General features: G+C 35.6%; 1 protein-coding gene across 2 annotated transcripts in view; it reads left to right on the forward strand.

Annotated features, from left to right (window-relative positions):
- The window catches only part of BTAF1 (B-TFIID TATA-box binding protein associated factor 1), an 85,653-nt gene that overhangs the window by 37,313 nt on the left and 35,653 nt on the right, over nucleotides 1–12,687 (forward strand). For both annotated transcript variants that reach the window (XM_061162176.1, XM_061162177.1), the window contains 3 exons: nucleotides 519–643; nucleotides 3,107–3,227; nucleotides 11,077–11,181. In XM_061162176.1, the coding sequence (XP_061018159.1) occupies nucleotides 519–643; nucleotides 3,107–3,227; nucleotides 11,077–11,181 (351 nt within the window). The remainder of the gene's footprint in view (nucleotides 1–518; nucleotides 644–3,106; nucleotides 3,228–11,076; nucleotides 11,182–12,687) is intronic.

Consider the following 12,687-nt stretch of genomic DNA (forward strand, 5'->3'; position numbering starts at 1 on the left):
TGATTTTTTATTATGTTTTCATTTTTGAAATGCCTCTTTTAAGGTCCATCTGATTTCCCTCTATTGTTAAAACCAGAACATGTGTATTTGAGAGTACTTCGAAAGCTCAGAAACTAAATTTGTCTTTTCATGATGATTAAGGACGTTTTAACTATATTAAAATTGCTCAGAGGGTCCTGACATGTATGTTTTAGCTGTGTTGTTTTCAAAGTTTACGATTTTTTTTTTATGGAAAATACAGTTGGGATATCTTATTTCTTGAATTCTCCATCTGTTATGAACCTTGCTAGAAAGGTAAATGCCAAAGTAGAGCTGAGTGGCATTAAAAAGAGGGGCAGAGAATTGTTGAAGACGAATAATGTGTCCTCCTTAACTTTACTCAGAACTGGGATTATCCAAGGTCACTGGGGTTGTATATGTTGTTGAATCAGTAGTGACTCCTGAAATACAGTTTGGCATGGCTGGTGAATATTTCTTGCAAAATTAATAACTGTTTTTTTTGATAACTGATCTTATAGGTACCTTTCATTATAAATACGTTATGGGATGCTCTTCTGGAACTAGATGATCTAACAGCATCAACAAATAGTATTATGACTCTTCTGTCATCCTTGTTAACTTATCCTCAGGTTCAGCAATGCAGGTAATTATTTCTGTTCAATGCAATAAAGTAGAAAGTGTTTACATACAGTTCCAGATGATTAAAAATGTGATAGTCTAGTGTCTTTTAGAACAGCACTGTAAGTTGGGGATGCCAAAGACAGTTATTTTCAGGAGGACTTTTCTTCTTCATTCTCTAGCCGCCAGCTCTTTCAGGGCAGAAACTTAGGCTATATTCTTGGGTTAATTCCATTATATAATCTTTCAACTTGTTCATCCTATGATAGTTAACGTTAGATAAACAATTACCCATTTTATTTTCACCTCTTGTTCTAAGCTATAGAGTTTTGTAGCCTTTGTGACAGTGGTTAATAGAATTATCAGTGAACATCAGTTTTACATTTCCAAATTTTGCTACTCTGTAAGCATTTTCTTCGTAATGTTTACAAAGAAATATTCTCTTGATTTCAATAATCACTTATCAGGAAGAGAATACATAATAATGTAATATAATGTTCAAAAGCAGAGAATGGGTAAAGCAAAGACGTAAACCAAAAATTTAGTGTCATTTATTTTCTTGTCTTGATTTCTGAAATGAAGCTTAGCTAATGTATTCCCTACCTTTTAGACTGGCTCCTAAATAAGTATCCTTGGAGATATAGGAAAAAAATTACAGATGAGAAAGTTAATTACTCTTCTTAGGCTAGTGAGTATAGTCAATGAATGTTTATGTAATTATGATTATAAATGATTTCTGGTTCTGTAAGTAAATCTGTTTCCAATGAAAATCATTGATGTGTGAAAAACATGGAGAGAATGTTTCAAATAATACTGACCTGTGGTCATCCTTCAATGTTAAATTTAGGCTAGTGGGACAACCCACAATTGGAATAGCAAAATAAGTGCCTGTAAAGTGAAGAGAAAAATTGAAATGGTAGTGCATATATGGTGTTTCCTAATTTTCAGACACTTTCATTGGTATAAGAGTTAAATGAGTTAATCTGTGTGAAAGCCTTTCTCAAGCTGCAAAATGCAAGAATTCTTTATTATTATTATATATCAGGGGTTGGCAAACTTTTCCTGCCCAGATAGTGAGGCTTTGCCTTTGTGGCCATATGATCTCTGTTAAAGCTACTCAACTCTTTCCGTGTAGCACAAAAGCAGTTGTAGATAATACATAAAGGAATGAACATACCTATAATCCAATAAAACTTTATTTAAAAACTCACATAGAGTGAACTTGAACTGTGAACTTTGGTTTGTTGGCACTTGCCCTAAAAAAAAAAAAAAAAAAGGCTTTGGACTTAAACATGTATGTATATAATCAAGTGGACAGTGTAGGAAAAGCTAGATAATGTAAAAAAAAAATCGAAGAATGTAGTGAAAATTCTGTTAATTCAGTGTGGAATAATGTAGTTTTTGATTTTTTTTTTTTTTTCAAAATTGCCTTAGAAAATGTGCTTCATATGTTGTGATATTTGGCAGATTCTTTCCAGCTTATGTAAGAAGAAATGCAGCATGTATTTGGAGCATGAAGAGTTACTCTATTAACAAGACCTGCTATAATGCTTTTTCATATTTGAGTCTGTTTTATGTCTGTTTGTGCATGTGTTTAAGTTGTAATTTTATAAGTAAATTTACTAGATGTGTAAATAAATGTAAAAGGTGATGTTCATATAAATCTGCAAGTAATGAAAATAGCATTAAAAGATGGACCTCTCCTGAGAGGAACCAAAAGAACAGATAATTACACTGACATATTCTTTTTTCCTCATGTCTTTTTCTACCGAGGTATATATTTCAAATGCTACTTATAAATAATTTGCTAATTTGAGGTAACTTTTATAAATGACTCATGTATGTGACAGGAATCCTATGGTCCAAGTTGTTAGCCAACTCGTGCCTTTGCTTGCTTTCACATTTAAAATCTAATCTGTGAGAAGGAAGATAATTTGAGTTTTCCTAGTTTAGTAATGCTAGATTAGGATAACAAATTCCAAAGCTACTACCATACCATCTCTTGCTTCTTTTGATATATGATAGAGATGGCCCCAAAGGGGGATATAAATTCTGTGCACCTATTGGTTACCCGTTGGAGTTAACAGTAGGAAAGGAGTAAGGATTAACAATCCTGATTTTTGTGTAGGCTGACTATCAACTAAGATACATGTCCCATTTTCCTGAGTAAGAACAGACTGGGAATAAGTGCAGTTATTCTGAAAAGTTCCAATTGGATAGAGGTGATTCATGGTATTGGTGCCACAGAAAAACCTCATGGTAATGTTTCTGCTACTCTTTATGACTGCATTTGTTCTGTCTATTCTGGTGTTAAAATAACAGTTTTGTATGAGGGTGTTAAGCAAGTATTCATAGGAAAATTGTATTGTCTTTTTAGAATTTATTCATCAAAAAAGTTGCTAGGTCCATAAGGAAATGATATTTAGATGATGTATCAACAGAATTTCAACTAAGAATGAATAAGATTAATCTGTGCCTTCTTTATTAGTATTCAGCAGTCACTCACAGTTTTAGTTCCACGGGTCTGGCCTTTTTTGCATCACACTATATCATCAGTTCGAAGAGCGGCCTTGGAAACTCTGTTCACTTTGTTATCAACACAGGACCAGGTAAGAACTAATAACTACAGTAATCTTGAAATTTTTAGAGATTAATTTTGTAAAATCAGTCTGACCACCAGGTTACCCTTGCTTCACATAAAGATCAGGAGAATGCTAGGGCTAGTAAAATTGGTATGGTGACTATGTTAGATACATAAGAATATAATCATCATAAGGGCAGAAATAGTTTAATACTGTTATAGATTGTATTCCCAGCCCATGGAATATTGCTTAACACAAAGGTGTCTCTCAGCAAGTTTTTGTTGAAGGAAAGATTGAATCATCCCTTCCTGTCAAAGATCATGTTATTCATTCTTTGCCTGCTCTGTGTGGTTGACAGTTGGATGGTTGGCAAAAACCATCCCAGGTTAGAAAGCTACCTGTGAAGCTCTGCAGTGTGACTTGAAAAGACTGATAATACAATTGCTAGGCACTTACTTCCTTTTAAGGAATACTTAGTCTTAAGAGCCTTTTTATTTCCAAATAGTAACACATTGAAATGCCTACAAAGACCCTTCAGGTAATATCACTGGGTAAATAGAAATCTGTTATGAGCTGAGTAATCCTTGCCCTGTCTGTCACATTCCTGTTTTAAAAATAGCGTTAAAGGTCAAACAAAATACTCGAATTTAGGGAAACATCATAAGGAATCCATTTTTTATGCTGTTATTTATAGGTGCTGCAGTTTGAGCCAGTGGTCTTTAAAAAACAATGGTTAATTTTTTTTTTTTTACAATATATTAATACTGTGGATAAATGTCTCTCTTGTGTTCACCAACCATGCATTCCTATGTGAATTAGGAATATTCCATGTAGACCTACTTTAATCTATAGCGCGGTATTGTGTTGCACTACCATGAATCAACATTTGTAAATTTCCTATTGCATTATCTTTTTTATCTGATCAGAATCTTCTAAGAAAAAGCTGTCACGTCCATTTCATTAATATAATGCTTAGTTGATCAGGCATGAGTTCATATAAAGAACTGCTGGCATGGGTTCTGAGTTTTCACATTATTTTTTTTTTTTTTTCGGTTTTGTGAGTTTTACCTAAATTTTTTAAATGTAAATATTCTTAAATTCACTTTAGATAGACCTGTTGAAATTATCAAATTTCTTCCCTTCATGTTGTTGTTGTTTTCTGTTTCTTTTAATACACTTTACTTTTAGGAGCAATTTTAGGTTTACAGAAAAACTGAGCAAAAACTACAGAGTTCCTGTATGTCCCTACCCACATGCACACAGTTTCCCCTTTAGCTAACATCTTGCATTAGTGTAGTACATTTGTTGCAGTTGATGAACCAGTATTGATACATTATTAACTAAAGCCCACAGTTTACATTAGGGTTCACTCTTTATAGTGTAGATTCTATGGGTTGACATATGTACAGTGGTATGTGCTCACCATTAGAGTATCATATGGAATAGTTTCACTGCACTAAAAAATGCCTGTGTCATTTCCACTTTTCCTCCCTTCAAAACTTTAGCAACCACTACTCTTCTATTGTTCTCATACTTCTGCCTTTTCCAGAGTCCCACATAGTTGGAGTTAGGTAGTATGTGGGCTTCCCTGGTGGCTCGGATGGTAAAGAGTCTGCCTGCAGTGCAGGAGACCTGGGTTTGATCCCTGGGTTGGAAAGATCCCCTGGAGAAGGAAATGGCCACCTGTTCCAGTATTTTTGCCTGGAGAATTCTGTGGACAGGGGAGCCTGGCAGGCTGCAGTCCATGGGGTGGCAAAGAGTTGGACACAACTGAGCCACACACACATGTCATATATAGCCTTTTAAGAGTGGCTTCTTTTTCATTTAGCATTACAAAATTAAGGTTTCTCCATGTCTTTGTTATAACGTGATAGCTCTTTTTATCACTGAGTAATAATATTGCATTGTATGGATGTGTCAGAGTTCATATATTCACCTATTAAAGGATATTTTCATTTCTTTCTGTTTTTTATCAGTTTGAATGAAATTTTAAACATTTGTGTGCAGGTTTTGGTATGGGCATAGTTTTCATTGCACTTGGGTAAATACTAAAGTGCACAATTGCTGGATCATATGCTAAGAATATATTTAATTTTATAAGAAAATGTCTTCTAAAAATGTACCAATTTACATTTCCACCATCAATGAATTAAAAGTTTCTGTTGCCCCATATCCTCTCCCAGCATTTGATGTTGTCAGTGTTGTTGATTTTAGCTTTTCTAGTAAGTGTATAGTGGTATCTCACTATAAATTTGAAGTTCTCTAATGATATATGATGTTGAACATCTTTTCATATGCTTATCTTAAGTAATTTTGTTTTGTTTTGCAAAACCATAAGACTTTATAAGGAAGATAGCCTGAATCTTACTTATCCCTGAATCATACTTATCCCATCATAAGTATGTATGTGTATATGCTTGTCTCTTTTTGTATAGAACCACAGTTAATAAGTTATTTATAAATTCTCTCTTTTTTTAAAAATTTATTTGCCTGCACCACATGGCTTGGAGGATCTTAATTCCTTGACCAGGGATGGAATCGGGGCCCTGGGCAGTTGAAGCATGAAGTCCTAATCACTGGACTGCCAGGAAATTTCTGAAATCTCATTTGTATTAGATTCTTTTATGACATACCTTGGCATCTTTGAAGATAAATTGTTTAATCCCTGTGCCTTTTATCTCTTATGTTAACATGTGAAAGTATTGGCAAGTCTAGCTTCTCAGAGAGTATGAAATAAGAACTCTTAGGCAAACCAAATTAATTTTATTTGGTAATGACTTTAAATCAGGATGTAACTGTTTTTTGGTTTTTTTGTTTGTTTGTTTTTGCTGAACTGAGAACTTGACAAAGTGAAGTAATTTATCATTTGTTTTTCCTTTTTTAAAAAAGTTTTTATTGGAGTATAGTTGATTTATCATGTGTGAGCTTCTGCTGTGCAGCAAAATGAATCATACATATATATTCATTTTTTTTAGGTTCTCTTCCCATGTAGATCATTACTTGTTTTTACTTTCTATAGACTGTATTTATTCATGCAGGTTTATCTATGAATGTATATGTTTGTCTGTGAATTACTTTACTGGAATGTCTAGATTAATTGGTGTTGATAACTGCTATCTTTAATAGTGGTTTTAGTCAGAACTCAACTAGGAAAATATATTCTGGACATTAACCTCTAGTTTAGCCATATTTTGTTGACTGGGTAAGCTTTTCCATTCTGTTTGCATCAGAGTCACCTTCTGAGTTATCTGAAAATTTCAATACATAAAGTATTTTTTATTTGAAAGGCAAGCATTAGCATAAATTTAGCATGAAGATATACATGAGATTGAGTTGGAATTTGGGGGCATATTTAGTCCAGGATGTAAGAAAATTTAATGTATGCATATGTAGAGAAGGGAATAAAGACCAAAAAACCAGAGTTGACTGAGAAGTTGGCGTTTGAGAACATTAGCATAATTAGGTATCGGTCAGATTTTATAAAAGTATGAAGAGAGAGCAAAGTTTAAATATTTATCTGAGTTTCAGTAAATATTGGTTGGACAAATCAATAAAACAAGGTGTTACAAGTTGTCTAATTATAGAATTAGGTTTTGTTTTTTGGCAGTGGGCCAAAATAGGATTTCAGACCAAATTAGTAGAGGAGCTCACAACTCAGCGTGATTCATAACTTTGTGGTAGCTTCTTTCCAGATTTTCTTCCCTGCAACCCCATATTATTTGGTATGGAGATAGAAATGATGATACCTACTGACATGAATCAGGTGTTCATGGTAAATGATAATCAGATTGCTGCTTCCCCCCACATCTACACATTTTATGGGTGTGCTTGTGGAAGATAAAAGAGGGGCCATAGCAAAATGGTGCTGGCAAGATCTTATCCCACCTAAGATGCCAATTTTGCCAGTTAGGGATTTATTACCAACCTACAATTGTGGAAAATTTTGCATACTACCAACTATTCCTTGTGACTTTGACTGTTCTCATAATCAAGGTGGATTTGTTCAATGTTATTTTAGTGCCTCCCATGTGCCTACAATTTTCTAGATACTGATTGGTAAGAGGAGATCTGTTTCCTTCTGTAGAGCTTCAAACAGGAAGCTAAGCAAGACAGGAGAAGACAACTAGACAAGTCCTTGTAATTACATAGTGTCCGTTTATAAAGCCATCATTACATAATGAGTCCAGGATCTGGTAGGGGGAGAAGACAGTGTTACTGGATCCTGACTAGTGAGGTGAGCAAAGGTCAAGGAAGTGTCTTGCTGAAAAAAGTACAGTTGACACTGAGATCTGAAGGATGAATGGAGTTTAACCAGATTGAAGAGCAGGGTAACAGTCAGAGGAAGAACACGTGTCAAACTCCGGAAGCAGGAGTGAGCATGACGGCACTAAAGAGGAAGGGAAACTGGTCTGGCCAAAGGACTGAGTGTAAGGGGTGTAGATGGCTAAAAGTTTCACCTTGATTTTGTAAATATAGTGACATGTCCGATGGTCTTATTTTTGTTTGTCATCAGCGTTCCTTATTCTGAGTTCCACAAAGGCAGAGTGAAGGCAGGACCACCAGTCTGAATAAAGGAGCTGTACAGAAACTGCCCCATTCTTTTTATCCTAAATAACTATCAGTCATTCCCCTGAGTATTCCCACAGATGCCCACTCCTCCATCTGACCCTCATTATAAAAATGACATCAAGTGCTAATACTGTGACAATTATTTAACAGAAACCAAAATATTTTTTAAAAGCTCTCTTAAAACATGAATTCACTTATAACTTGAGTTGTAGTAGTATAGGTTATAGTTAATTTAAACCTGGTGAAGTAAACAGTCTGTGGTAGGAATTTTTCTGTAATTTGGATTATAGTCTGCTAGACTACTACTGAAGTCATCATAACTTTCCAGACTTTGCCTAAGATTAGAAGGGAAATTTGTGACTAGTAGACTCCTAGTTAGTAGCATACTAGAAGTCCATTGACTTTTTTTCGATTGACTATTTTTTTTAAATTTTGAGATGGAAAATCCCAACATGGTTAATTTCTAAGCAGCTTATTGTACCCCTCACTGTACCCCACTCCTAACCAATTCAGTTTAATAAACCTATAAATAAAAAGCAACATTAGGTTACCCGCCTAAGTCAGTGTCTACTGGAAGACAGGCACAAAATTTATGAAAACAGGTGGACCAACTTTCAGATTTGCAAGAGGCAGGTTGTTTCTGGCTAGGCCAAATTGTACTTAGTGATTTTTGGAGAAAATACTAATAGTGAGCTGAAGTGTGTAACTTTTTGTAATAATATCTAAAAGGAGATGCTTGCACAGTTGTTCAGATAGAACAGTTGTTCAGATAGAACAGCCTCAGCTGTTTTTTCAGCTTTATTTTGTAACTTGTATTTTCTGCTAGGCAGACTTTATGTTGTGTTGCTGGAGAAATCTGCATTTTTAAAAATACTCGTTCCTGTGATGATAGTGACCTGCATATTCTGGGTTGGATTTTTTGTCTGGTTGGGCTTTTGGTTTCTCTTTATTTTTTAAATTTTATTTTCCTCTTTATTTATTGACTTGACTTTATAAAGCAAAATTAAACAGAAAATACAGAGTGCCCATCCATATACCTCCTACCCTCTCCCAAATAGCTGCTCCCACCATCAACGTCGCACACCAGAATGTTACAGTTAGTGAATGAACGTTGACATGTTATCAGCCAATCCATAGTTATATTAGGCTTCACTTTTTTTTTCCTGGGCTGTGCCACATTGCTTACAGGATCTTAGTTTCCTGACTAGGAATTGAACGCCGGCCCTTGGCAGTAAAAGCACAGTCCTAACCATTGGACCTCCAGGGAGTTCCCTTGGCTTCAGTCTTGATGTTGCATGTTCATTCTATTGATTTTCACAGATGTGTGATGATCTTTATTTTATCTTACAGAATAGTTTATCTACCGTAAAAACACCCTGTCTTCTTTCATTTCTTTATTCCTTTGGTTGTTTTTAAAATAATTAAAAAGTAGAATTTACTAGAGTAACAAAGCTTATAGTATGAGAAGACTACTACAATTTGTATTACATTCACAGTTTATTAATATAGGGGGGAAAAATCTTCACCTATAGGTATGGCTTTGGGATCTACAAGCAACTGTTTTGATTTCCACTGATGAGGTTAGGGGTGGATTAAGAGAATTGGTAAATATGGTAGGGGGAAATGAGAAGAAATTATAGGAGACTAATATTAAATTATTTGCTTATTGCTATTACAGCTTTCCTAATTGCTGTTCTCTCTGCTGAGGAAAGGAGAACTTTTCTTCTTTCTAATATCCCTTTCCCTTTCAATGAAAAGTAGTTCTTTAAGGCAACTCCCGTCAGTGAGTAGGCTCCCCCCAGCTGATGATTTTGCAGTCTGTGTTAAATTTCTTTCAAACCATTTTGAGAAACGTGTGAAAAAAAGACCAGCATTATTAGTTTCCTACTGGCAAGAGAACTGTAGGTAGCTTTCTGAGTTATGCAGTATCCCTAGACCTTCTCACTTTCTGGAATTTCAGTTAAACATTTTCCAAATTCTCTTCAGTCTCTTCCAGACAATTCAGTTCAGTCGCTCAGTCGTGTCTGACTCTTTGCAACCCTGTGAACTGCAGCACGCCAGGCTTCCCTGTCCATTACCAACTCCCTGAGTTTACCCAAACTTATGTCCATTGAGGCGGTGATGCCATCCAACCATCTCATCCTCTGTCGTCCCCTTCTCCTCCTGCCCCCAATCCCTCCCAGCATCAGGGTCTTTTCCAATGAGTCAACTCTTCGCCTGAGGTGGCCAAAGTATTGGAGTTTCAGCTTCAACATCAGTCCTTGCAATGAATACCCAGGACTGATCTCCTTTAGGATGGACTGGTTGGATCTCCTTGCAGTCCAATGGACTCTCAAGAGTCTTCTCCAACACCACAGTTCAAAAGCATCAATTCTTCTGTGCTCAGCTTTCTTCCAGACAACATAGTTTTTATTTTTTAAAAATTGTGGAAGGATGTGATGTTAAATACTGTGAACTAGTTAATAAAATTTTTAGTTCTTACTCAACAAGCTTGTAATTTGAACAGTAGACAACATGAGTTTCCTTTTCTACAATTCTGAAGCACACAGTGGATTTAGTTAAGTACCATTTGATTGCTTGATTTGGGTGGGCTTTTGATTTGTTGAGAAATTCCTTAGATTGAGGTTCTAAACCTGAGCTTAAGGAAATCCCTGAAGCTGAAAGCAAAATATTATACATAAGTATGTATATAAGTGTATTTTTCTAAGAGAAGATTGTGCAGTCTTTCCGATTTTGTGCAGAACCCGATTTTCAGAGGGTTCTTTTTTTTTTTTTTTCCAGAGGGTTCTTAACCCAAAATAAATTTGGAACTTTGGCCTTAATTTTGTAGTGAACTCAAAGTTGAATTTTCTAGATCGGATATCATCTCACAGTTCTTTTCTTGCATTAATGATGAGCACATACAACTTAAGCTGATTACCTAGCACAACAACTGTAGTGTGATCATTTATCAAATTTCCCTGACAGAGCAGTGATACACAATGAAACCAAAGAGATGTCACTGGTTAGAGCTTGCTCCCATATACAGGATGATTTTAGTTTATTAGAAGCAAAATTCAGTGTTGTTAATCATAATCAGACTTTATCCAGGTTCCTAGAGACTGTATGCCATTTAATTTCTCCAAATCATTGGAATAATAAGGTGTTTTTGCTCAGAATGTTGTCAAAATTTATTACCAGTTGAATGTTTTTGATGAAGTCATAACAGTCTTTTCATGGTAGTGCTTCTGTTATTTGACTTAAAACTTTTAAAATAAGCTAACGCTGCAGAATTATGTTATAATTTTGATTTTGCTTTTGTTTTTAGAACTCTTCATCTTGGCTTACACCTATCCTTCCTGATATGCTTCGACACATATTTCAGTTTTGTGTTTTAGAAAGCAGCCAGGAAATTCTGGACCTCATTCACAAGGTATGTGGTTAATATATCTGTACTCCTTTTCCCAGTGCCTTATGAGATGTAAATTTTTTTTTTCATAATTCTGTACAGTTGTCGATCAGGGGTTTAAGAAATTAGAAATCATCCAACACATTTGAATAGTCTGGAGATCAAGGAAATAGACTTTTTATGGTTTATAATGGTTAAGTTCTGGTTAGTTGTGTGACCCATTAGGCAGGTGTTTTAAGCACTTTATTCATAGCCTCAATACGGAAAATAAAAAATGAAGAAAAGACAACTTTTTTCCATCACTTATTTTGCTTTCTATCAGGATGCTTATCTGTCCTATAGAGTATCTTTTGAGATTTATTGGTAATATATAGAGTCTGATTGTCATAATTTAGACTTGTACTTTTTCCTTTTATTTAGAAATATTGGTCATAAGTGTTGGAACCTATAAAGAATAGCCACTTGATATGTTTAATAATATTTATGGGAGAAAATGGCACTGTTGTACCTTTAATACCTGTTAACGTAGTCTTGAATCATTGGCCTCTGAAGTGGCTCATTGTTAACAGCTGTGGGTTAACATTGGTGGTGTCTCTACATGCTGGCCCTAGCCCATTTAATGTTAGGCATCAAGAAAAGTGCTTTAGGGCTTCCCTGGTGGCACACTGGTAAAGAATCCACCTGCAGATTCAGGAGACTTGGGTTCAATCGCTGATCAGGAAGCATCCCACATGCCTCTGAGCTGCTGAGTCCACGCGCCACAACTGAGCCTGTGCCCTAGAGCCTGGGAGCCACAATTACTGAGCCTGAGTGCCCTAGAGCCCTGCTCTGCAACAAGAGAAGCCACTGCAGTGAGAAGCCCCTGCAGCACCGAGGACCCAGCATGGCCATAAATAAATAAATAAATAAATAAAATTATTTTTTTTTAAAGTGCTTTATTGAGTAAGATCATGAATCAAGATTTACATTGTTTTTAATTTATACTAGGATATTACTCTAGTATATTATTCTGATATGGCTTCCCTCATAGCTCAGTTGGTAAAGAATCCGCCTGCAATGCAGGAAACCCTGGTTTGATTCCTGGGTGGGGAACATCTGCTGAAGAAGGGATAGGCTACCCACTCCAGTATTCTTGGACTTCCTTTGTGTCTCAGCTGGTAAAGAATCTGCCTGCAATGAGGGAGACCTGGGTTCAGTTCCTGGGTTGGGAAGATCCCCTGGAGAAGGGAAAGGCTACCCACTCCAGTGTTTTGGCCTGGAGAATTCCATGGACTGTAAAGTCCATGGGGTCACAAAGAGTTGGACACAACTGAGCAACTTTCACTACTCTGATATACTAGATATTACTAGGATATTACTCTAGTATATACTAAGGGTATGACTCATCTAAATTTAGCCAGAGCTGTTATATATTGAAGCATGTATTGAATATAGGATTGTATATAGAGCTTTATGATACAAAGAAAGGATTCCAGATATTTACTGAAATTTTGATAACTTTTTTTATGGGTATTTTAAAAAATGGTTTTC

The sequence above is a fragment of the Dama dama genome, chromosome 15, assembly GCF_033118175.1.
Source record: "Dama dama isolate Ldn47 chromosome 15, ASM3311817v1, whole genome shotgun sequence".
NCBI classification, from domain to species: Eukaryota; Metazoa; Chordata; class Mammalia; order Artiodactyla; family Cervidae; genus Dama; species Dama dama.